This window comes from Chelonoidis abingdonii, chromosome 11 (assembly GCF_003597395.2).
Source record: "Chelonoidis abingdonii isolate Lonesome George chromosome 11, CheloAbing_2.0, whole genome shotgun sequence".
Classification (NCBI taxonomy): Eukaryota; Metazoa; Chordata; order Testudines; family Testudinidae; genus Chelonoidis; species Chelonoidis abingdonii.
In genome coordinates, this window is record NC_133779.1 from 40,024,705 (window position 1) to 40,049,395 (window position 24,691).

General features: G+C 61.7%; 1 protein-coding gene across 10 annotated transcripts in view; it reads left to right on the forward strand.

The window, feature by feature from the left end:
- The window catches only part of FCHO1 (FCH and mu domain containing endocytic adaptor 1), a 52,545-nt gene that overhangs the window by 19,842 nt on the left and 8,012 nt on the right, over positions 1 to 24,691 (forward strand). For 2 of the 10 annotated variants that reach the window (XM_075070925.1, XM_075070923.1), the window contains 16 exons: positions 6,684 to 6,743; positions 13,124 to 13,190; positions 14,937 to 15,021; positions 18,690 to 18,781; positions 19,012 to 19,086; positions 19,396 to 19,537; positions 19,932 to 20,084; positions 20,298 to 20,402; positions 20,653 to 20,751; positions 21,235 to 21,331; positions 21,522 to 21,566; positions 21,863 to 21,935; positions 22,047 to 22,068; positions 22,499 to 22,556; positions 23,508 to 23,689; positions 24,052 to 24,076. In XM_075070925.1, coding sequence (XP_074927026.1) covers positions 14,995 to 15,021; positions 18,690 to 18,781; positions 19,012 to 19,086; positions 19,396 to 19,537; positions 19,932 to 20,084; positions 20,298 to 20,402; positions 20,653 to 20,751; positions 21,235 to 21,331; positions 21,522 to 21,566; positions 21,863 to 21,935; positions 22,047 to 22,068; positions 22,499 to 22,556; positions 23,508 to 23,689; positions 24,052 to 24,076 — 1,195 coding nt within the window. In that variant the 5' untranslated portion in view covers positions 6,684 to 6,743; positions 13,124 to 13,190; positions 14,937 to 14,994. Of the gene's footprint in view, positions 1 to 6,683; positions 6,744 to 8,580; positions 8,645 to 9,540; positions 9,736 to 12,955; positions 13,038 to 13,123; positions 13,191 to 14,936; positions 15,022 to 18,689; positions 18,782 to 19,011; positions 19,087 to 19,395; positions 19,538 to 19,931; positions 20,085 to 20,297; positions 20,403 to 20,652; positions 20,752 to 21,234; positions 21,332 to 21,521; positions 21,567 to 21,862; positions 21,936 to 22,046; positions 22,069 to 22,498; positions 22,557 to 23,507; positions 23,690 to 24,051; positions 24,077 to 24,691 lie in introns of those variants that run through there. The other 8 variants (XM_075070920.1, XM_075070924.1, XM_075070927.1 and 5 more) reach the window with 7 other exon arrangements.

The following is a 24,691-nucleotide window of genomic DNA, read 5'->3' on the forward strand; positions in this document are numbered from 1 at the left end:
CCCCTGCCCAGCTGTTTGTGCTGCAGCAGCTTGGCTGTTTTCAGGGGGCTAGTGCTGATACGGCTGGAACTTGCCCCTCCTGTGCCCCGGAGATGTATCTTAGCAGCTACACCTGGAGCTCCCTTTGGCAGGGCACCCCTTGGTAGTGGGGGAGGTAGCTGCTCACTGATCCTAGGAAACTAGTAGATCTTGGATGGGAGGGGTGGGGGGAGGAGCAGCCTGTATTCAGCATTTCCTTGCTGGCATTACCAGTTTCTCCATCACTGGGCAGGGTCAGATTACAACCAGGCCATGCAATTGTGGTTCCAGGAGGAGGGGCTGTCTGCATTCCTTGGCCGGGCAGTGCCTGCACCCTAGCTCTTGGAGATCAGGGGCTGGGTGGGTGAGGGTCTTTGCTGGGACCTGTGTGGCCCAGCAGCAGCCTGCTAGAGTTGCAGCCAGACCCCTACTCCTCTTTCAGCTCAAACGAACTCCTCACTTTCCCGCTGGGAGATGCCTGTGGGGTGAATCTCCAGCAGCAAGGGGCATTGACAAAATGGGGGCCAGGCCTGCTGAGCTGATCATGGAGACAGGCCCTGACATGGGAGGCCTAGCTCTCCCATGGCCCTATCCCAGCTGTGGGTTGTCTCTTCCCCCACTCCCCAATCCTAGGGTGGCTACCAGGAGCCAAGCAGGGCCGCAATGTCAAGCTGTCCTGCCCAAGTACTGTACACAGGGCTCTGCCTTGCATGCGCCATGAGCGCTGCCTGCTGAGGTGGCTGCCCCAAGGCCCTAGCTCTGGGCAGGCTGGGGGGAGCACAGGCCCTTCCATGACTTTGGGGTGAGAGGTAGGGAAATCACTGACTAGTTTTAAAGCTGAGAGAAATCAGGCCCTGGGAAACATAAGGCCTGGGCAGGTTTGGGTGTGTTGCCATTGGCAACGTGGCCAGGGATGGGGGGGAGTTGCCATGGCAACTGGCTGGGAAACTTCTGAAGCAGAGATCCCTGCATGGGAAGTGGCGGGGGGCTGGCCTGCAGCTGTAGCCACATCCCTCCCCAGTAATGTGGGGTGAGGGTGGGGGCTTTAAGGCCCAATATGCAGAGCAGGACATGCACACTGCAGACCTGCTCCTGTTTCAGGGTTCAGGGGGATTTCGGGGGTGGGGACTGGGGCGGGGGCAGGAGCAGGAGCAACAGGGATGGGGAGTTGGCCTGGGGGGAGCAAGGAAGGAATGGAGTGTGATGTTCAGGGACTGGCACATTTATAAAGACCTGCACAGTATCTGCCTGCCTGGCCATGCTATTCCTGCACCCCTGGCTAGGGAGCCACTCCACGGATGCTGAGGAGTCCTGCAGGGCCCTGGCTGTCCTTGGAAGTGCGAGTGCCCGGCAGGGGCTGTAGACTCAGAGCAGACTGGTTGGGCATTGCTAACAGTAGGACACTTGGAGCTAGGGTTAGGGTTCCTATCCATAGGGAGCCCCACCCTAGGGTTAGGGTTCCTATGGGTAGGGCACATGGAGCTAGGGTTAGGGTTCCTATGCGTAGAGTTTTCCATCCTAGGGTTAGGGTTCCTAAGGGTAGGATACTTGGAGCTAGAGTTAGGGTTCCTATGGATAGGGCAGTTGGAGCTAGGATTAGGGTTGCTATGAGTATGGCTTCCCGCCCTAGGGTTAGGGTTCCCAGGGCCGGCTTTAGGTAGTTTGGGGCCCAATTCAAACAGTTTCGACAGGGCCCTGGCTGGGATGACTTAAACATGTAAAAAAACACATGGAGCTTGTATTCACCGGGCGGTGCTCTGAGTCTTTGGCGACACTGCGGCGGTGGGTCCTTCACTCGCTCCAGGTCTTCAGCGGCCCTGAAGGATCCGCTGCTAAAGTGTCGCCGAAGACCCAGAGTAAGCGAAGGACCCGCTGCTGAAGTGCTGTCGAAGACCTGGAGAGAGTGAATGACCCACCGCCGAAGTGCTGCTGAAGACCCAAAGTGCTGCCAGGTGAGTAAAAATTAAAAAGGCTCCTCTAGCCAGGGAAGGGATTCTCACTGGGCACAGGGCCCTTTTAGGTGCGGGGCCCGATTCAGGGCAATTGGTGAAATAGGCCTAAAGCCGGCCCTATGCTCAGCCCCATTAACCCAGCCTGCTAAGCTAGGTGGAGCATAGAGGGGCTGCCGGCCAGGCACTGTCCTAGCATGCTGGCTCTGGGCCTGGGTTCTCCTGTGTCCATTCAGCCGGGTACGACCTGCAGCCAGCGAGCTGGGGGTGAAGCAGAGGGACGCCCGGCCCAACCGTGCCACCTTCACCCAGCTCTGTTGAAGGGGGGAGGGTCTGGATCCTGCCTTCGAGTGGACCTGTCCCAGCCTGCGCCTCCGAGCTCCTGCGCTCAGGCCCAGTTTCAGAAGCAGCCACCTTTCCGGTGCCCAACCTCAGAGCTGGTTCTTGGAGGGGCTGAGCCCCAGGTAAGCCTCAAGGCCCTGAGCGGGAGCTGTGGGTGCGAATCGGGTCCAAAGGTGGTGCTCCAGCTGTGGGTGTTTTAAGTGGCATGCAGCTCCAGGGACCTGGCTCCTAGGCCTCTGCTCCAGCCACTAGCACAAGGCAAGAGGTTGGGTCTGGTTTTTGGCTGCCTCCTAGCGAATCCTGAGCATGGGGTGTGCTGTGCTGACCCCCTGTAACCAAGCTGCCTCCGTGCTGCGTAGAGACCAGCTGGTGTCCACCTGAGCTACGATTCAGTCTGACTGCTCTTGGGGGGCTAGAAGCCCCTTGCCTGCGCTAGCCGTGGTAAGTGGGCAGCTGGGAGATGAGTTGACCCCTCTGTGCTGCTCCCTAGAACCAAGGCTTGTCCAGAACAGCCAGATGAGAGCCGGCCAGGCAGCTTTCCAGGCACCAGAGTGCTTCTGCCATGGGCAGGGGCAGCCCGAAGCGCCTACAACTCTCATGGTGCATTGGTAAGAGCAGGCCAGGATCTACAATGCAATTCCCTGAGCTGTTCCCACTGCCTGGCTCTGGGCTTCAGGTTGGGCCCTTTGCCCGCTGCAGCAGTGGGCAAGACTGCTAATCTAGTCTTGAGGAGGCAGGCATGGGAACCGTGCTTCCTTGGGAGGCCAGGGCTCCATGCCAGCTTCTGGCACAGGCATGCTGTGAGAGCTGGGCTTGCTAGGTGTGTCCCTGAGATTCAGCAAGGCACCTCCTTGCCTTTATCTCCAGCCACCTGCTGTTACCGCCCCAGCTCTGGGTCGGAGATGGCCACTCCCCAGCTGGTTGGATTGGTTTACGCCTTGCACAGAGCAGCTCCCAAACCACCGAGGTCAGGGCTAAGGGAGGGAGCAGCCTCCCAGCAGGTCAGTGGGTTTGTCCCAGCTTGAGGCCATGTGGTCCATCCCCAGTAGGACCATCCCTGCTCCCAACCTCCAACCCTGGCCTTAAAGCTTCTCCTCTCTGCAGCAACAGCCTCTTTGCACCTCTTCTCTGTTCTTGCTTCTCTCTTCTCCCCCACAGCCATTCCTCGAACCTTCTCTTCACCGTGTGCAGGAAGCAGGATTTTCATCCAGGATTCAGATGGAAGGGAAGTGAAAAGTTCTTGGTTAGACGGGTGCCAGCTGAGCTGACTGGCCCAGTTTTAACGATTGGATGGAATGACACCTCTTTAAACCCATGGGTCTGCTTCACCATGGCCTGGTGTAGCCCTGAACTCCAGTACAAAGTGGCTGGGCAGAGAGTGGACCTGTCTGGAGGATTCATTTCCTCATGGGATTGACAACATGAGGTGCTGGGAGCTGTGAAAATGGCTTTCCAAAGGCCATGCCTCCCCCACTGATTCCATTACTCCAGGGCTCAGCTGCTGCTCACAGCTGCACCTTGTAACCCTGCAGAGAGCAGAGATGAACCCAGAGTCTTGGTGGTAGTTGCACCACATGGATGTTAAAGAAGGAGTGGAAGCAACATTTGGGTGAACTCTGACCTCCCTGTGACCACTCCAAAATGAACCAAGTCTTTACAAAGAGACCCCAACTCCTTCCCCTTTGCTCCTGAGCGCTGGGATTGTGTGGAAGAGGAGTTCTCAAACTGCATTGCACCATGACCCCCTTCTGACAAGAGAAATTACTACACAACCCCTTGAGTGGGGACAGAAGCCTGAGCCCTGATGCCCCAGGTGGGGGGCCCTGCTGCCCAGGGAAGGGTGTCCCAAAGCCTGAACCACACTGCCCCACACTGGGGCGGGGGGCAAAGCCTGTAACCCTCAGGCTGCAGCGTCAGCTCTGGGTGCTGGGGGTCAGACTTCAGCTTCGGACCCAGAAAATCGAACACCAACTCTGGCGCCCCATTAACATGGGGTTGTGAACCACACTTTGAGAACTGCTGGTCCAGAATATGCAAGAGAACCAGAACCGGCTTGCTTCTGTGGGTGAAAATGGGCTCACAATTTGGGAGGGAAAAGGGGTCCATTTAAAAGGGTTTTAAAAAGAGCTGGGTTTTTTCCCTGCATCAGACTACAAAATAATAAACAAACCCCAGGTACCTCAAAGTAGCAAAGAATCCAGCTTTGAGACCTTGTTTGAAAGAATGTTTTCCATAAGCCCACCCCATGGGCCAGCTCCTCAGTGTTGCCAGCTCTCACAGTTTGATGCGATAGTGGGTGATTTTCTTAAAGCCCCAGCTCCTGGAGTCAGGATTAACTCAGCTTTCAGTAAGAAGGAAATTTGCCATGTTGTTGTAGACCTGTTGTTCCAGGATATGAAAGAGACAAGGGGGGTGAGGGAAGATCTTTTATTGACTCACTTCTGCTGGTGAAAGAGAAGCTTTCAAGCTTGCACAGAGCTCTTCTTCAGGTCTGGGAGCTCTGTGGAGCTTGAAATCTTCTCTCTTTCACCCACAGAAGTTGGTGCAATAAAAAATATTACCTCATCCACCTTATCTCTTGCATTAAAAAATAAGTAAGTTTCTAACCCTTCTGCTTGCAGAGAAAAACTGGACCCTGAAGGCTCAGATATCAGAAGGCAAAGAAGAGGACTCCAATGTGTCATGTTTTGATAAACTCTCATGATTTTAAAGTCACTGTCACGATTGTGGGGGTGTCTGACCCAGAGTTTTGCATGCTCAGGCCTGGCCATACAGAGCTCCACTGTGGAAGAAGATTGGTGCAGAAATGTCTTTCAGTGATTTGCCTAACAGGAAAACTTGAAGCAATCCAGCCACTCAGGGAGTCTGGCTGGGTTTAGTGTCGCTGTCATTTGGGTTATACAGCCTAGGAGCTGCAGTCATGGACCAGAGTCCCGCTCCGCACACAAACCACTAGCCCCTGCCTCCAAAACCTGACACTGTAAATACTTACATCAGGCCAGCTAGTGCAGCCTTCCTTCAGCTCTCCTATGCTTCCCCTTTCATGACCTTGTTGAGTTTTCTTTTCCTGGCTGGTTCCCTGTAGGGAAGTACCTACAACTCAGCCCGCGAGGAGTGGTTCTGTAGTGGTTAGAACAGGGAGCTGGGAGTCAGGATCCTGAGTTCTAGTCCTGGCTCTGATACTTCCTGGCTGCATGTTCTCAGGCGAGTCCCTGTCCTTCTTTGTGCTTCACTTTGTCCCTCTGGTCCTGGGAACAAGTCATGCCTCAAGCCTTGGTTAATGAATGTGTTTATGTGAAGCCCGTTGAGAGGCACCACTCAGTGCAGGAGAATTAGGAGGGTTGCCCAGCTATTAGCAGGACACAGAGACTGATGGCACATCGGGGCACATCTGGCAGTTAGTGAGCACATCCTCCGCGCCCCCCCGCAGCTGCTGAACAGTTAGTGACGGGCTCCAGCCTGAAAACAAACCTGTCCTGGTGTCAGCCGGAGCAGGGCCATGAGCTCACTTCAGGCTGCAGCCAGAGGAATGGAACGTACCAGCCAGTGTGAGTGCTTGGTAGTGCAGGTGAAGGCCAGTCCAGCTGGGGCCACCCTGATCCTGAGTCTCCTCGCAGGGCCTCTGGGCCTGTCAGCAGGGTGAGGACAGCAGACCCAGGCTGAAATGGGACATGATGGAGTCGGGGCATTAGACCCCAGGGCAGGTGTGTTACACTCGATGCTGGATTCAGGCTGAGGCGCAATCTAGGGTTAGGAGCCGGAGACGCAGTTTTAAGGGCATTGGCTTGTAGGGTCGTTGGATCCAGCCGGGTTTAGGTATATTAGCTTCAGGGGCTTTAGAGCTAGATCTCGGTGGCTTAGAGGCTTAGGGGCATTAGAGGCCGATCAGGGTGCCCGATAGGTTTAGGGATGTTCAATCCATGACTGCAGCACTGCTGCCCAAGGCACCTACTTCACGCCCCTCCCCGGCAGGTGCCCAGATCCAGGTTTCAGGGTTTATTATTTATTCATTGTTTTTCCCTTGGGCCTGGCCCAGTGCCCAGCTCCTTCAGCCACTGGCGAAGGCCCCAGGTCCCTGCCCCCAGCAGAGGAACAGCCCAGCTCCAGGGGGGGCTGCAAGGGGGTGCCTCAGCGGCTCCCCCCCGGCAACGTACAAAGCAAGGAGGGGGTGAGGGAAAAGGGGGCGCTGTCCCTTTAAAGATGCAAATATCCAGCCAAGAGCAACAACCCCCCCCCGGCTGGGCCAATCAGGAGCCGCTCCTGTTTCCTTTTGTAACACCATGCCACCCCACAATCCGATAGGGCCCCCGCGCGGGTCCCGCCCCCGCTCCTGCCCGGCCGGCTGCGTGGGCGGGCAGGCGCTGCAGCCGCGAGCCCGAGCCCGGGCACTGGGGCGGGAGCGTCCGGCTGCGCTCGGCGCCAAGGCTCGGAGAGGTGAGTGCGCCCTGCCCAGGGGCCGGGCTGCTGCTCCGGGCCCCCCCCGGAGGGCTCCCCTGGGATCCCGTGACCCGCCCTCGCCATGGGGAGCTGCCGCTCCTCTGTGCGCCCCACTGATCCCCCCATATAGGGGGCCGCCCCTCCCTTGTGCGAGCCGGCGGCGCTTCCCTCCCCGGGGCCGATCCCGCGTGGGGTCCCCCTCTGTCGGGCCTGGGGTTGCACGGGGGTGTCGTGCTGCTCTGAGACCCCTGGCAGGGACTGGGTGCCCCCAAGCCCCACCCCCGCTCCGGCTAGGGGTTAGGTGCCTGTCTGCCGTGGGAGAGGGAGGATCAAATGAATTCTGTGTGGGGGCACTTTCCCCTCCCTTCTCCGGCTGGTGTCAGTGGGTTCCCACCTCAGTGGGGGCCGGATTCCCCCCTCCCCTGTTAGTGGTGGGCCGGATTCCCCCCTCTCCCGTTTGCTGTGGTCCCCAGCTCCAGTGGGGGCCAATTCCCCCTCTTCCACCCGTTTGGTGGATGTGGGCCCCATGCATCCCCACTGAAGGCAAGAATCACACAGCTGAGGATCTGGCCTGGAAAAATCCAGTGTTTGTCATTAGCAGGCAAGAGTTGGGGGAGGGTGTGAGCTGAGCCAGGTGCTAGGAAGGTGAGACTCGGGGGGGATCGTGGGGGCGGGGGGTCTGGCAGGTGTATAGCTTTGCTGGGAAAATGCTTTTAATAATTTTTGCAGAGTCTTCCGTGGCGGCCCTGCTGCTGGGGGATTCACTCCCAAGCTGCCTTAGCCAAGCCACCTCCCTGAAATCTTCCAGCCCTGCAGGTTCGGGGCCGGTGTTTGTGCTCTCAGGTGAAGGCCGTTGGATACGGGGACTCAGAGCTGAGCTCCCCCGTTGTCTGATTCTTGCAGTGGATTTGGATTTCTCATCCCATGCCATGTGGGTGTGGAAGGATTTTAGTGTGTGTGTGGGGGTTCTTTAACCCCAAGCTTACTTGGCACGCGTGCAGGACATGATCCCCATGTGGGATGAGCAGTTGCCCCTCGGCTGGCTTCAGGCAGGTGCAAGATGCCGGCAGGTTTCTGCCTGTTGGGGAAGGTGGAAGGGAGTATGCTTTCCCAGGCAGTTGTCTCTGTTGAAGCCTGAACAACGGCGAGGCTGTCAGGTTGTCTCCACGTCACGGCTTGCGTGAGGGAGAAGCAGAGCCAAAAGCGCGCCAGCTCGCTAAGCGTTCTTCAGAGGCGCTGTTTAAACATTCTGTTTCTCTTTCATCTGCCACGCACATGGAAGCACGCGCCGTTTGATACCTCTGACGTGGGGCGACAGGGAACGCTTGCTGGATGTGGCTTGTGGGCGGCTGCCGGGAGCGCTTGCTGGGGTGGGTTGTGTGCTGCACGCCCTCCGGAGCGAAGGGGCTTGTGGGTGGCCGGAGCTCTCCTTGCAAATGCATGGATCCTCTCCTTTGAATGAAGGTCTGACTCTCAGGTGGGTGGAAACATTTCAGGAGCGGGGAGAGCAGCTGCGTTTGTTGGCATCTGGCCTGGGATGACCCACGGGTTCCTTGCCCCATTGCCCCTGGAGCGAGTGAGTGGTGGGGACTTTGAGGTCCATCGTGCCTCCCTGCCCCTCCTGGGATGCGTCCGCAGTGACCTTCTTCATATTTCATTCCCTGGCATGCTCGGGTTGTCTGGGCCTTGTGCCCTTTGTCATCTCTGTTGATGAGGATCCTTTGAGAGTCCGCGCTGTGACTGGATCCTTGGCAGCACCATTGCCAGGGCTGGCTTTGCTACCTGTCCCTCTCTGACACACTCCAATAACGTTGCTCCTTGTGTTCCATTCCAGCTCCCACCTGCTCTGGTGCCAGTCCGAGTGGGGTTTGAACCGGTGATCTTCAGCCCAGACCTGGGTGAGCCAAAGGGGCAATGCCATTAGCTGGTAACAGTAGTAGAGTGTTATCCTCCAAGCACCGGCCATTAGAGGGCAGCGTATTGCCCACTTTGCAAGCATGGCAGGTGCTGAGTGGGGAAGTGCTGCCACATCTTGCTCTAGGCCGAGGCTGGTAGAGTAGTACAGGGTTGGCACGCAGTGCTCCCATGGCTGTAGCTATGGGAGGGCCTGTTTGCCTCCTCAGACATAGGTGCTAGATCTGCTGAGAGCTCCAGAGCTCTGCCTGCCCTCGGCAAAGCTTTCAGGCCAGTTCTGAAGCCTGGCATCTTGAGCCGTAAAGCTTCTAGTTTGGGACCATCGATGGGGAGGGTTGAAAGCCTTGTGGGCCGCTTTGTTCCAGCCACGCCAGGGTTCCCCTGCCCCAGAGGGCAGGCGAGGGTAGTGGGAAAGGGCTTACTCTGCCACTGAGAGCTTGGCTCAGCGATGGGGCATGTTCTCCTATTGCAGCTTCTCCCCGCGCCTGGATCTGAGCCAGGGAAAACCTGCTATGCCAGCAACTGAAGGAAGCTGACTGGCAGTACCAGAGCTAGAGCCCTGGCAGGCTTTGTGCCCTGGCATTTGGGAGGGGGCAGGGCCAAGCACTGACCGGGGCTGTGGGGAGCTTCCTGATGCAATTTTGCTGTGATACCAGTTGCCCGGGGAGGTTTGGCAGCTGCTCTGGGAAGGGGGTGAGATCGGGGCCTGGTGTGCTCATTTCCTGCGTCCATGCAGGAGGCGCGGGCAGTGCCAGGCTGCTGAGATGAACGCTTGTTGTTTGTTTCTGTGTTAATCTGCTCCAGTGCACTGCCCGGTTTCTGCCAAGCCTGGTGCCCTGCAGGCTCAGCTCTGCGCATCTTCCTCTTGTGTCTTATTCAGGCCCTGCCCAGAGTGGCAGCTTGGCCTGGAATGGCCCTGTGGAGCAGTGCAGCTTCTGTTGCTAGCTGAGAGAGCTGAATTCCTTCCTCAGCTCGATCCCCCACCCCGCCCCTCCCGGGCAGAGCTGGGAGCTGCACAGCTGGGCGCTGGGTTCTGGAGACGTCTCCCCGTGGCTGCAGCATCTGAAGATGTTTGGTCAGTTTGACAGGGGCACATGGAAAATCAAAGGCAGGCGTGCGTTTGTGTGCCTAGTGCAGGGGCCTCGGGACTGGGGAAGCTGGGGGTTGGAATGCCTGTGCCCTAGAGATCAGGGCATGCACGTGTGGGAGAGGATTCCTGGATACTGTTCCAGGCCCTGCCATGGACTGGAGTGATTTCAGGCAAGTCACTTCACCTGGCTGGGCCAAACTCGGCCCTGGCATAAGCTGGCAGGACTCTGATTGTCTCTAGGAGGAGCGATGCCTCTGGGAGTGGGTGGCAGGTGTCTCTGGCCTGGTCTTCGCCAAGGGAGTGAAAAGGGATGCTCTGAATGCGGGGTGGCCAGCAGGAGGTCAAAGCCATGGGTGGACACGGCAGTTTGTAGCTCTGGCCTGAGTGAGCAGGTTGACTTGCGGCGAAGGCCGGGAGGGAGCTAAAAACACCCTGGTGGGGATGAGGCCTAAAGGCAAAGTTTTGCTAAGCTGGCAGATCCCGGGGTCGTGGTGGAGAGAAGCCAGCGGGTTAGGGGGTCAGGTTTGTATCCCCAAGGAGCCCCAGGGATGGTCCCGGCCTAGTGACACCTGGCCAGCTTCCCCAGGACCAGGCTATTGGCTTAGGGCGAGGCCCCTGCTCGCTGGGGCCCCTTTCTCGCCCGACTCCTGACCCTGAGTGAGTTTGTGGCTTGTCAGTTCCGCTGAGCGCCAGGGACTGGGGCTGGAGTGATCCAGGGCCGAGGAGCTGCTGGGTGGGGGGTGCTGGGGTTCGTCTTGGTGCCGACAACTGCTGTGGCAGGGGCATGAAAGGAGCCAGCGGGAGGTGTCGCTTTCTGGGTTATGGCTCCAGGATGGGCTGGCAAGCAAAGTGCCCTGCTCCCCCCATCTCTGTGCACCCCTCCACTGCTGGGGCACAGGGACCGGGGAGCCCTCCAGCCAGCACCCTGCCCCACCATCCCCTCTTGGCTCCCTCTAGGATGTGGGGTTGTCCTGGGTCTCTTGGATGCTCAGGGAGGGAAGACTGGTTTGAGCAGCCCCAGCTGGAGAGAAAGGACCCAGGCCTCCAACTCCCCTGCCAGGTGCACACAATGGGCCTGATGGCACAAGCCCCTCCCTGCGAGCTTCTGTTGCCTATGGGAGGAGTAACTCAGGGGCCTGCACCCACTCTGCTCCCCGCAACTGGGCCAAGTACCCTGGAGGAGATGCAAGTACCTCGAACCAAATACTCTCCCCTAGAAGTCGCTGGTGGCATGCGGTGGGGGCAGCGTTTGGGGTGGGGGCCTGGTACTAAGAAGGGTGGGGAGTATCCCCATGTTGAAGGCAGGCTCTGTGCTCCCTGCCCTGCCCTGCTCTGCTTCAGCTGAGGTTAATGTTTAAACCCCAGCCCCTGATATCTCCTGGCTGGGACAGACCTGGCTGGGTCTGGTGACTCCTGGCCGCAGGCCTTCCTGCCCTGGAGGCCGGCGCTGCTGGACCCGATCAGGCTGCCCCCCAGCCCCGGTAAAATAGAGAGATTGGCAGCGGGGGTGGGTGTTGTGCAAGCTTCTCTCTGCGGCAGTTCGAATGCAACTCCCTCCTCTCCCAGCCCCTGGCAGAGCTCGGCTGACACCCCTCAGTCCTGACCCACAACCCCTGCCATCCCAGCCCAGCGCCCTCCGTGGGCTGGCGCTGTACCTGTCCCTAAATGCCAGGCTGACTCCAGCGGATGTGACCCCCAGCCCCACTCCAGGCTGTGTTTGCGCCCCCTGCGGGTCAGATCCTGGCAGTGTCAGTCTGGCACCGGCCCTGGGGCACCCCAGGGAAGGCAGCTAGGGCCTCTTGAGCCCTCTGACTCCCCTCCGTGCTGCCAGGTGACCAGCGTCTGCTGGGCCTGTGCTGGTGGAGATGGTACCAGCGCTGACAGCTGCCCGTGCCGTGGCCTGAGCCACGCCTTGCCAGCCTCTGTGGGAGGTGTGCATAGAAGATCCCAGTTTGCCTGGCAAGGCGGAGGGGTGGGGGCATTGTGAGACCTGATCTGGGGGTCTTATGGCTGAGACGCAGAGCTCCAGGATGCCGCCTACATTGACCTGGTGAGAGTCTGCCCTGGGGAGCTTCTGTCCCTTCTGTAGCCGGGGGCTGTGTTCAGCCCAGCCTGCCGTGGGCTTTCCCTGCTCTTTGGAGTGTGCCGCGTTGCTGTGCGCAGTTAAACAGCTACCACGTTCTGTCCCAGAGGTGGCTGCATTTCACCGATGAGCAGGGATTACGTTGGCCGAGGCGCGGGGGGAAAGAGGAGGGGCTATAGAAATGTGAACCCTTTGGTCGGCACAGTGCCCTCTTGGCTGGGAATGGGAGCAGGCTCCGAGCTCTCCCTTCCCCCCCGCCAACACTTGCAGTGGATTCTTGCCGCCCTTGGGAGGCCAAAGCCCATCAGAGAAGAGGGCCAGTGGGGTTGTCCCCTCTGCCTGGCAAGAGGCTGTGCAGGGTATGCCAGGCTGCCAGCTCTTGGGTACCATCCTCGTGCCGCCATGGATGCATCTGGAATCTTTGGCCCATCTAGGATAGTCTAGCTGCAAAACCCGTCCTCTTTCGGTGTAAGGGTGTGCCTGGCTGGCTTCCCAGCCTGCCTTGATTGCTTCCCAGCATTGGCAGAGGGGCCTCTGGCTTCCTCCCCCTGCCAGGCAGGTGCCCCCTGTTGATTCCCGAGCCCACAGACCAGGCAGGGCAGCGGGTATGATCGATTTCTATGCTGGGTCATTGCTCTCGGAGTGGATTCTGCTCTGCTCCTGTCTGGGTCCCCCTCCCTGCTCCTGTGCCCGGCACCACATCTGCGCACGTGAGGCTGCTGTGGAGAGGCAGGGCCAGCAGGGACGGGAAGCACCATTTCACTGGGTGTCTCTGGTAGAGCAGACAGTGTGTGGCGGCAGGGGCCATGAGCCTTCAGTGCCTGGGGGTGAGTGACTAGGCCGGAGGCAGCGAGGCGTGGTGGGTAGAGCATTGGCCAAGGACTCGGGAGCTCTGAGTTCTATTCCCGGCTCTGCTGTGTGACCTCAGGCAAGCTGTGTTCCCTCTTTGTGCCTCAGTTTCCCCAACCGTTCTTCTTCTTTAGAAAGTGTCCTGAGTTCCGGGGATGAGAAGTGGTAAGTGTGCAGAGCAGCCCCACGTGTGTGGGAGGGGCAGACATGGCTTGGAGGGGAGGGGGCTGGTTAGGAAATGCCCCAGGTTGAGACCTGCCCATTCGTGTCATGCATGTGCCAGCCAGACTAGAAGAGGAGCTGGGGCGCCAGGCTGGGCTGGGGATGTGGCTGAGGGCAGCAGGCACTCACAGGTGTTGGTTCTGCTTAACTGGCCTGTGGGCCCCCCCGGGCCCCTGCAGCGGAAGTGGTGCTGTGCTGACTTCTGGTTTCTCTCTGCAGCGCTGGGTTCCCCAGGAGGACAGAGCTGAGGATGAACCAGCCAGGACCGTGCGCCCGTCAGCGCTGGGTGAGTTTGGGGGCCCAGGGGGCTGGCCCTGCTGCAGATGGGGCCAGAGCTCAGCACCGGGGCAAGAACTAAGCAGCTTGCCCACCGCCCAACCCCAAGGCCCGAAAGAGAGAAGGAAAAAACTGAGCACGCAAAGATTTTCTAGTTTCCTGTTTTTCTCTCCTGCGTGGAGGGGGAGGGGTAGGCTGGGAGGAGAGCTTGGGGGGCTGTGAACGATCCCAGGGGATGGGGCTGCCCCCACGGACCACAGTGCCGTGCTGGGAACTAGAGACCCCAGGCCCACCTCACGACGCTGCAGGAGCAGGTGATGTAAGGGGCGGTTACAGGCCAGCCAGGTGCGCCTCCACCCCTGGGCTAGAGAACTAGGGACTCGGTGGGCTATGAGGGTCTCTGCAAAGTTGTGCCTGTGCCTTGCCTTGTCATATGGCCCAGGGATCCCCTCTGAGCTGGGGGCTCCAGGAATCTGGCGGGTGCAGCTGGGAGCCAGGACTCCTGGGTTCTCTCCCCAGTGCTGAGAAGGGAGTGGGATTTAGTGGCTAGGATGGGGGAGGGAGGATTGGGAGTCAGGACTCCTGGGTTCTGTTCCCTTTTCTGACTCGCTCTGCAACGCCTGGCCCCATTCCTGTTTCCCCATGGGGAAGGTGCCCCAGGCGTGAGGCTGTTTGGTGAGCGGCTGCCTGTGAAGCGCTGTGACACGGCGGGCGGAAGTGCTGCGGGAGCACGGCAGAGCCTCATTCATTATTCAGTCGCATATCCAGTGTCAGCCCTGGCTGCATTCCTCAAGTGTCCAACCCCTGGGTCCTTGCCGTGGCATTTAGCACCTGCTCGCTGCCTGGCGCTGATCAGCCCTCCTTGTTGGCTTATGCCAGCCCCGAGGTGGGCTCCCTGCATGCGGGGACTCAGGCCGGGGTCCAAAACCTCCTCGGGTTTGGAGAGAGCCACCCCGCACACACCACCCGGTGCCCCAGGGACCGGAGCAGGTGTCTGGGTGGCAGGGCTGGCCCTGTTGAGGGGTGTGAGAACAGGGCGGCACGCGCAGGCACAGCCGCTCTCTGGGCTCCAGCGAGTGTGGGATACAAAGAACGACCTGTTTCCATGGTGATGGCAGCGCGGGGTCTGGGAGCTGATTAGTTTTGAAAAGAAACGTGCACCCTGTTCCAAAGTGCTTCGCTCCCGTTAGACCGTAGCTCTGCCCCGAGCATCATGCGGGTGCGGCTGATCCCTGCTAGCCTGCGGGGAGGCTGGCCGGCCCTGCTTCGAGTGGGGAAACTGAGGCATGGGGCTGCACTGACTCATGCAGGGAGTCGGTGGCAGAATCCGAGTTGGAACCCAGGTCTCCTGAGTCCTTGTCTGCAGGCTGCCCTTGTGAGAGGCTCTGTGCCTGGAAGGTGGGGAAACTGAGGCACTGGACCAATTAACCATTACAAGCCTGGTAGAGCTGGGAATAGAACTTGAGTCTGGAGTCCCAGTTCCCTCCAGCTCTAACCTCTAGATCCCATTTCCTCCTGGAGTTGGGAATTGAACCCAGGAGTCCTGATGCCCTGGTTGCCTTGCTTTAACCTCTCGAGGTTATCACACCCATTCCCCGATGTCCTCATGGGCCTGTCCCCTTGTCGTCTCGTTAAGCAGCTCCCCCCTCACCCCCCCCACCCCCCGGAGCAGAGATCTCTCCGTCCCGCCGTGCTTCCTGTGGGGCATGACGGGAAGAAGCCTGCCTTGGCATCACCTGATCTGTGTTTGCTCCAGAGGCCGGAGAGCTGAGCTGTGGGATCCGGGAGGGAGCATTGTCCCGCCCAGCTCCAAGATGTCCTGTTTTGGAGAGCATTTCTGGGTAAGTGTCTCTGTGGGGGGGTGGGGGATGGGACTCTGAGCTGTGCAGTTCGAATGGAGCTGGGTTGTTCCTTAGTGTCCTTGGAGAGATGGATCCTGTCCATAAACCCCAGAGCTGACCGGGGAGCAATTGCTGGGGAAGGTGGGGGCAGCCCAGATGGAGGGAGAGCTTAGCAAGAGTACATATCCCAGCGTGCATTGCTCCCCCTCCAAGTTTGCGGCCCCTGGCGCTGGCATGGGGATGGATCTGTTCCCACCAGACAGGGCCCTTCCCGCCGCTGAGCGCTGAGGCCCTGGTCCAGAACTGGATCTGCGTGGAGGACGGGGGGCTAGGTTCCTCTCTGGCTCCAGCTGGCACTTGCTGCTTCCTTGGGTCCCAAAGCAGAGCTGGGCTCTGGCTGCGGCATGTGGGTCTGCGATGGGGTGTGCGCCTAGCCCGGACAGTGTAAAGCCCCCCTCTAACTGGGGTGGGGCTGGCTTGGGAGGCTGCTGGACACTAGCTCTGGCCACCAGCCCTGGGAGATGCCCAGTGGGGGGCATTGCCATTGCTAATTGATTAGACTTTCCGAGGCAAGACACAAGGACCTTGTTAATTGCCGGAAGCTGGGTGCCCTGCGTTTAAATCCCTTTTCAGATGAGCTCCCGCCCAGTGGGGCCAGGGGAAGGACGCATGCTGGGTTGGAGGGGTCAGATGAACCAGAGGATGAATTCAGAGGAAGGAGTGTTGCGTTGTTGGCCAGGCTGGAGACAGAAGAGATAGAGGTGCAGAGCCAGGCCTGGACTCTGGCTGGTAGAGAATCCTGCAGGGCACATGGCCAGAGTTTTCACTAGCCTGATAACTGATCCTAAAGCCCCTCCTCAGGAAAGCTACTGGAGTCTTATCCCCATTACACAGCTGGGAAACTGAGGCGGTTCTCTTCCCAGCATTGCCTGAGGTCCTGCAGCAGACTGGTGGCAATGCTGGGAAGAGAACCCTGGAGTCCTGATTCCCCTTGCACCAGACTCTAACTCGCGCTCCTGTCTCCTAGGATGCGCTGCCCCTGTGCCAGTTAGAAACGTGGGGCTGATTGTCCCTGCTGCACACTGGCTTTGAACTGGGACCGTCCCTGTGGGGTGGCAGGGTGGATGTGGCCCAGGGGACTGAGCACAGATCTGGGAGCCAGGGGACGTAGGCTGTCCCTGGTGCGGAGCTGGGGGAGGGGCTCCCCGAACAATTGGGCTGTGGTGCAGCCCACAGGCTGGGGGCCGTGATGACCACGGGTCTGCTGGCCTTGAGTTCCCAGTCTGACCATCTGGTGCGTTGTAACACCCGGTCTGGGCTTCCCCTTGCCCCGTTTCCTCCAGGCATGGGAAGTTAGGGGCTCTCCACCTCTGCGGCTTGCTGCTGGGAAGGGAGACAGCCTTGGGTGGGCTGCGGAGCTGCTGAGATACCCTGGTGATGGATGCACATTGTGTGGGGAGAGCTAGGCCCTGCGGCTACCCTGCAGGCAGGCACAGGCTGGCCCTGGAGGCCTGGCTGCACTGGAGAGATTTCTAACCGGCTGGAGCCGTTAAGGGGGAGATCTGCCCCAGGTACAGGGGCAAGGAGCCTGTTAAACTCTAGGCAGGGGTAGATGTGGAGAGAGCACAGATCTGGGAGCCAGAGGCCAGGCTATGATGTGGCTCTGGTCCTCCCCCACGAGTCGCTCCAGTGGGGCTAGCTGGGGGGCACTCGCCTGCCCCGGACGTGAGCCAACACCAGCCCGCTGCCTGGTCCGAGCGCACCCAGCCTGGTGCTGCCTGCCTGCAGCCGGGCCTCACGCAGCACCCGGGAAGTGTTGGGGGGTGTCTCCGTTCTTCCCCCCCCCCCCCAAATGATGCCCCCTCCCTCGTGTTCCTCAACCCAGATCCAGTTTTATAAGCAGGAGGGCAAAGTTGTACCTAGGCAACCGCAGCGCCCGTAGCAACAGGACCTGGGTGCTGGTGCCAGGCCCGTGCGCTGCTCTCTCCTTGCTGCTCCAACAGTCTGCCAGGCAGCTTCTTAAAGTGACAGCGCCCCCTTCCCCCCCAGGCCCTCCAGAGACAGGGGTGCGGGGCAGAGGGCTGCCAAGGATGTGCCAACCGCAGCCCAGCTCGGAAAGGCCACGGGGTGGACAGTATCTGCCAGAGCTGGGCCTAGAACCCAGGAGTCCTGCCTCCCATGCCCAGTGCTCTGGGCTGGGGCACACGTGGGTGCTGGTGGTGCAGGCGAATTGCCAGGGGGCTGCCAGAGTGAATTGACCCACCCCCCCGGCTCATCATTCCCTACTGGGTTCAGTCCCACCACCGATGACAGAGCTGGCTGCTCCCTGCCAGGGGTGCCTCTAGACATTTTGCTACCCCAAGCACAGCGTCATGCTGCGGGGGGCGCTCCGCTGCTCACTGGTCCCACGGTTCCGGTGGACTCCCGCAGGCGTGCCTGAGGAGGCAGGCGTACCTGCGGGAGATCCACCGGAGCCACGGGACCGGCAGAGCGCCCCCGCGGCATGCCTCCCCAAGCACGCGCTTGGCTTGCTGGGGCCTGGAGCCGCCCCTGCCTCCCTCTCCTCGCTCATGGGACTGGGGTCAAAGGCTGTTCCTCCTGCCTTGCACCAATCACTTCCCTGTCCCATGCCTCAGTTTCCCCATCACTGTAACACGGTGCTAGTGATGTTGACTTGGGAGGGAGTGGCGTTGTGAGCCTTCATTAACTGCTGCATCTCCTTACCCTCCTGCCCCCCACCTTTGTCCTGGCTGGCATACCCCACTTCTTAGCATGGGGTGGGGTCAGATTTCCCCCATGTCCTGCACTTCCAGCCTGTCTCCCCAGCAGCTTGGCTGCTGCCGCATGGGGGCGGGAACAAGCTGTCCACGGGCACTCATGAACTCACCCATCCACAGCCCCCCTTGGTAACTGATACAGGGGCCCTCCTGACCCCTGGGCATTTCATGCCCAGCTCCAGCACAGAGCTGGGGAGTACCGCCACCCAGGTCTGTTCCCTCCCTGCCCAGGGGAAGTTCCAGGAGGAGCTGATGTAGCGGGAAGGTGCATCTGTACCACGCCCACCCCAGTGCGGGAGTGGGGCTGGCATCATGTGCCTCTTGGAGCTTGGCACCGAGCTGGTGCCCACCGACCCCTCTCCCTGCATGGCACTGCCCGGACTCCTGCTTTTCAGCACAGCGGCTGAGGCCAGAGCCCTGTGGCTGGTTTGTTTACAAGAAGGTGGGGGCGGAGCAGCTGATGTGGGGGGAGGGTGAAATAGTCCAGGGGATCCTAGAGCTGAGGGAGGGCAGCCCCACGGCGCCCTTCCCTCCTGGAGTGAGTGCTGGGGAGGGCTGGCAAATGCCATCCTGCCACCTTGTCCCCCACGTCCGCTGCTCTGCGCTAATGGCCACGGGGGCTCCCTGGCAAACGCTGAGCCGGGGGGTGGGCAGAGTTTGGGCCTGGCTGGGTTTCCCTGTCACCGTGGGGCAGGGGGAGCTGGGGCTGTGGACTGGGGAGAGGGAAGGCAATGGGCAGTGACTGCGGGGCGGGGGGACTTCCTGTGTCATCCTGTCTGGCCTGTAGGCAGAGCCAGGGACCCCAGGTGCCCCTGCCCCTGAAGGCCACCGGAAAGCGCCCAGGGGCCAGGTCTGCCCCCTTCACCCTCTGCTCTCTGCTGCCCGCTGCAGGGAGAGAAGCACCAGGGCTTCGACGTGCTGTACCACAACATGAAGCAGGGGCAGGTCTCCACCAAGGAGCTGGCCGACTTCGTCCGCGAGAGGTAGGGCACCTGGGCCCCAGCCACGCAGCGCGTCCCGCCCCGAGGTGGGCACCTGGCTCTGGGCCAGCAGGGAGCTGGGGCTCGGGGTGATGCAGTCCAGTGCCCTGGGAGTGGAGCCAGGCCCCGCCAGGGCCCTGGGGCTGTCTCTGCCGTTCCCCGCCCCCACCGCGCTGCCCCCCGGGCACTGCCCGTTCGCTCTCCTCATACCCCCCTCCTCTCTCTGCTTCCAGGGCCACCATGGAGGAGACCTACGGCAAGTCCATGGCCAAGATGGCCAAGATGGCCACCAATGGCACACAGCTCGGGTGAGCGGGGCAGTGAGCTGGGTTGGGGAGGGGGGTGCGTGTCTGAGCCCCGTCATTGTGTGAACCCCCTACTGCTGGAATACCCCACCCCACCCCAGCCACATGGGCCTTGTGGAGATGGCGGGGGCCCTCCCCTATATCTTTCAATGACCCCATCCGCTCCCCACTCAGCGCTGGCCACCGGGGGGTGCCGGTGGGTCCAGAGGCCCTTCCCACTGCCCGCAGGCCCAGTGGCTCATCCCAGGGTGGTGTCAGGTCTCCAGGGCGGGCAGGGCCCGCTCTCAGCGCCTGTGTCTCTGCCCCTGGCAGGACTTTCGCACCGCTCTGGGAGGTATTTCGGGTCTCCTCCGACAAGCTGGCGCTTTGCCACCTGGAGCTGGTGAAGAAGCTGCAGGACCTGCTCAAGGAGATCGCCCGCTACGGGGAGGAGCAGGGCAAAGCGCACAAGAAGGTACCTGCCGCCCTGTCCCGGGTACAGTCCTGCCCCTTACGCCCATCGGGCTGCTGTCAGCCTGGCTGCCTGGGTGCCACCCGCTCATGGAGCGGGGAGCCCTGCCCGGGTACAGTCCTGCCTCTTATGCCCATTGGGCTGCTGTCAGCCTGGCTGCCTGGGTGCCACCCGCTCATGGAGCGGGGAGCCCTGCCCGGGCACATGCCTGTGGGGGCTGGCTGCACCCGGCTCTCCCTGGGCCAGTCACCCCTCACCTGGCAGGCTGAGATGTCAAAGGCTGAAGGGGCCCGGAAAGCTGACTTCCCCGCTCCCCACTGGGGCGTCTCTAGGACGGGCATTTGGGGGGAGCTCCCCTGCCCCCCCATGTCTCCAGGCCCCTGTCTTGCCCCCCCAGTCCAAGGAGGAGGTGTCGGGGACCTTGGAGGCCATCCAGCTGCTGCAGGGTGTTGCCCAGCTGGTGCCCAAGTGCAAGGAAAATTATCAGAGCAAGTGCCTGGAGGCTGAGCGCCTGCGCCGGGAGGGAACCACCCAGAAAGAGATCGACAAGGTACTGGGGGTGCGGGATGAGGGCGGGGGGGCAGAAGGGGGCTGTGGCCCATCACCCAGGGGTCTGACTGTCATGGGGGGGCTGGGGTGATTGTGGCAGGGCAGTGCCCCATTGACGAGGGGGGATTGCCCCGATGCCTGCTTCCCATGGCAGGGCAGAGCAGCTGGGCCATCGCTCCCAGCTCCCACCCCCCTTCTGTCCTGCCCCCGCCAGGCCGAGCGGAAGTCGAAGAAGGCGGCTGAGGCCCTGCGCCGCACAGTGGAGAAGTACAATGTCGCCCGGGCTGACTTTGAGCAGAGGATGCTGGACTCAGCTGTGGTAAGTGGGGGGGTGGGTGCGGGGGCAGGACACGTAGGGGGGTTCAGGGGGGCAGGGGCAGCCATCGGAGAGTGTGGGGGCAGAGCGTATCTGTCTCAAATCTCGTGTGGGGCATTCTGGGCTGGGAGGGGGGCACCATCCTGCAGGGGTCCAGCTGGGCTGATGGAGCCTGAGAGAGACACCTCTGGGATCGCTGGGAGGTCCAGCCTCTGCACAACGCCCCCATCTAACTGGTCCCCCCCCCCCCCAGCGGTTCCAGCAGCTGGAGGAGATCCACCTGCGCCATATGAAGGGGCTGATCAGCTCCTACTCGCACTCTGTGGAGGACACGCACGTTCAGATCGGACAGGTGAGCGCTGCAGGGGTGTGAGGGATGAGCCATGGAGTGGGGGGCGGGGGCGTGCCCTGGGGTGAGCTGTGGAGTGGGGGGCTGGAGTGGGGGGCGGGGGCGTGCCCTGGGGTGGGGGGGTGAGCTGTGGGGGGCGTGCCCTGGGGTGGGGGTGGGCTGCTGGTGGGGGGGCAGGTGCATGCAATGGGGCAAGTGAGCCGTGGGGAGGGGGCGGGTGTGTGCACTGGTTTGGGGGGGGCTGTGGGGAGGGGGGTGGGTGCGTGCACTGTGGTGGGATGTGAGCCGTGGGGAGGGGGGTGCACTGGGGGGGGTGTTGGGGGGCAGTGGGAAGGGGGGGTGCAGGAGAGGGCTGCTGTAACCCCCAAACAATCTCATCCTGCCCCAAGGAGGCACTGCTGGGGGTGGGGAGCGAATGGGGGAGAGGGGCCTGGGCAGTCACCAGGGAGATGAGCACAGCAGCCTCAACCCCGCCCCCCCGCCCAGGTGCACGAGGAATTCAAGCAGAACGTGGAGAACATTGGCATCGAGACGCTGTTGCAGAGATTCGCCGCTAGCAAGGGCACTGGGCGCGAGAGGCCGGGTGAGGGACATACGAGGGAGCTCGCTCTTGCTCGGGGCTGAGGGGCGGAGCTTGCACTGTTGCACATGGAGGGGTGGGGCTTTCTCTTGCACGCTTTGCATGGGGTCTGGGGCAGGGTGTGCTCCCCAGGGCACAGGGGAGGGGCGCGTTTCTCTGCTGGGCTGACCCCTGCTCTGCTCTCTGTTGGCAGGTGTGCTGGATTTCGATGAGTGCAGAACAGCCCCAGCGCAGGAAGGCAAGTACGTCTCTGCAGCTGGCAGCCCCATGGGTGCTGGGGCATGGCCTGGAGGGAGGCAGCCATGGGGCCAGAGGGGCAGGGGAGCTGGGACGTTGGGATTGTCCCTAGGGAAGGGCTCTAGGTGGGCTGGTGGGAGAGGTGATATCCGTGGGGAGGAGGTGGGAGTACCCAGGGCCTGGCTGTTCTGGCCCAGGGTTAGGGTTAGGGTTGGGGAGCTCGGGGGGGGTGAACCGTCTCTGGGAAGAGGGACTGGATCTGCGCCAGGAGCTGCTCACTTGCTCTGTCCCCCATAGGGCCCAAGAGGAGCCTCAGCAAAGCCTTCCGCATCCCTGGGCTGAGCCGCAGAGACCGAGAGCGAGATGCTATGTGAGCCCCCCCTCGCCCCTTATCTGTCCTCCCCCTCCGCCCTCCCCCGCCCTTGCTGGGCTACTCCGGGCAGTTCCAGGATGTTTCATTCTCTCTCTCTCTTCCCCCCAGGGAGTCCCCAGACACTGACTTGGTGAGTAGCCACCCTGGGTGACCAGCTGCCAGCTGAGGGGAAGTGGGGGGTGGATCCGACCTGGTTCCTTCCTTCGCTGGCACCTGCCCATGCTGCTGCCAGACTCACTGGGGCCCAGCAGCTCTTGGTAGCGGGGGGCTGGGCGGCGTCCGCCTGGGGCAAGTTTGGGAGTGGGAGGCAGGGAGGAGACCCCTGCTCCAGGGGTTCTGCCATGCTGAAATCACATGTTCTTGATGTCCCAGCTCTGGGCTCCCCCCAGCTTTGCTGGTGCCCCTCAGGCCCAACCCGCACCCCCTGCTGTCCCTCTCCTTGGCAGGCCCGGTAGATGCTCCTGGGATTGAATGGGTGATGGAGGGAGGAAGGGTCTCTCCTGGGCAGGGTGGGGCGTGTGGCCTCTGACTCACCTCCCCACTGCATTCTCCCCCTGCAGACCTGCCCAGATGTGGATGAGGAGGGATTCACTGTACGGCCTGACATCAACCAGAGCAGTATCCTTGGGTCGGCTGGCAGGGCAAGTGCCCGGATGGGGACCGGGTGGGGGTGGGGGAAGGGAGTGAGGGGCTGGAGTGAGGGCCGGCTGGCAGGGCAAATGCCCGTATGGGGCCCAGTGGTCAGAGCGGGGGAGGGCTGGGGTCAGGGTCATGCTGGAACCGGGGGTCAGCGCCAGCCGCGGGTTAATCTCGTCTGCGGTGCCATGTGCTGCCCCAGCCTCCTGTGGGGTGGTTGGGGGAGATACAGGCTCACGGTCCCTTGCCCAGCCAGTTCCTCTCCTGCCCGGCGGATGGGGGGAAGGGGTGCTGGGCATCCAGCTCCCCTGCTTGGCTGCACTAACGCGCCAGAGGAGGATCTTGGTCTCCAAACCCTCTGCTCCGGGGGAAGCAGGCTGAACTCAGACCCGCTGGTCCTGGAGTGCAGCAGGGCCTGGGCTGAGCCCGAGAGATGGAGGCTCGGATCGAGGGAGGGCTTCACTGGTTTTGTGGCAGGGAGCCCCGGCCTGGGAGGCCTGTCCCCTACAGATCCACGCCTGGCTCAGGCCCTGGGAGCTAGGGGCATGCGGCGTGGGGGTCCTTACGGGCACTAGGGACCCCAGCTGGGAGCAGGGCCCATTGGGCTGGGGGCTGCCTTGAACAGCTCCAGACCCTGCTTCACAGGGGGAAGCTGCAGCCCAGCGCTGCAGGGACCTGCCCAGGGACCCCAGGGGGTTGGGGATGGAGCCGGGAGCAGAACCTGGGCCTCTGAGGTTCCCAGCCTAGCCTGGCTGGTGGACGGGGAACCAGTTAGGGTGGGCAAGGGTTTGGCTCCAGGCCGCCTGGGCCGGACTCCTGGGTTCGATGCAGTGAGCTGGGGTGGAGGCGACACCTAGTGGGCGGCCAAGGGAATGGCAGGCAGGGACCCAGCGCTGCTCCTGGCCGGGGTCTTTTCCCTTGACCCCGGCTCAGGCTCGGGCGGGACCCACGGCTGCTCGTCCAGCGACTCAGACTACGAGGACGAGGACGAGCCCCGCAAGTTCTATGTCCGCATCAAGCCCCTGCAGCCCTGCGACACTGTGGGCGGTGGCCAGGCCGCCATGGAGCAGCTCAAGGCGACGGTGGGGAACCTCCCCCTGCCCCCGAGCACTGGGGTGAGCTGGGGGAAGCGGGGAGCCTCCGGGTGCAGTGGCATGGGACCAGGCTGGTGGCTGGGAGGGGGTTGTGGGGGGGCTGGGGCTGGGAAGGGAGGGGAATGGAGGAGGCAGCTGTGGGGCTGGGGCTGGGAGGGAAGTGGAGGGGCTGGCCGTGAGGCCGGGGCTGGGAGGGAAGTGGAAGGTGGCTGTGGGGTCAAGGCTGGGGCTGAGGTGGGAGTAGGGGGTGGCTGTGGGGAAGTGGAGGGGGTGGCCATGGGGCTGGGGGGAAGTGGAGGGGGTGGCCGTGGGGCTGGGGACTGCAGGGCTGGGCTGCTGTCGCCCTGATGATCCCCCTCTCCCTTCCCCTTGTTCTCTCGCAGAGCACCGTGAAGAGACAGACCTGCAGTAAGTCATTCCCCCCAAGCTCCCCCTCAGCTCTGAAGCAGAGGGGTAGAGATGCCAAACCTGAGTGGGTGGGGGGAGACTGTTGTGTGTACAATGGGCCATGCGGCAGGGACCTGCCCGGCAGGGGGCGCCCACTGGGGGGCAGGGTCTCCTCTGGATGTGGGGAGCTCCATGCAGGGCGCCTGTGCCCCCCGCCACCTGCCTGAGGAAATGGGTGGCAATCCTGTCCTGGCAGCGCCCCCCGGAGGCTGGCTCCACCCCCCGGCCCTCTGGGCAGTTCTGAGCTCTCCTTTGCCCAGAGCAGTTTCTGACGGACGGTCTTAATTTTGTGAAGACCCAGCGAGATCTTCCCCCTCCCTCTTAGCTCCGGGTGCCCTGGATAACTGGGGGCCACCCCTTCTCCATGACCCTGGCACTGCTCAACCCCCACTGGAGTGACTCTCCCATTTGGGTGCAAGAGCACAGGCCCCGCTGCAGGAGGTGCTGGCGAGCACTATGACACCCCCCTCCCCAGCTCCCTTCTGAAGAGGAGGGGTCATTTCTCACTTTGCTGTGTTGGGAGCTGTCCAGGTTCCAGTCCCGGGGTCCCTGTGACGCCCTCCATGTGGTTATTCT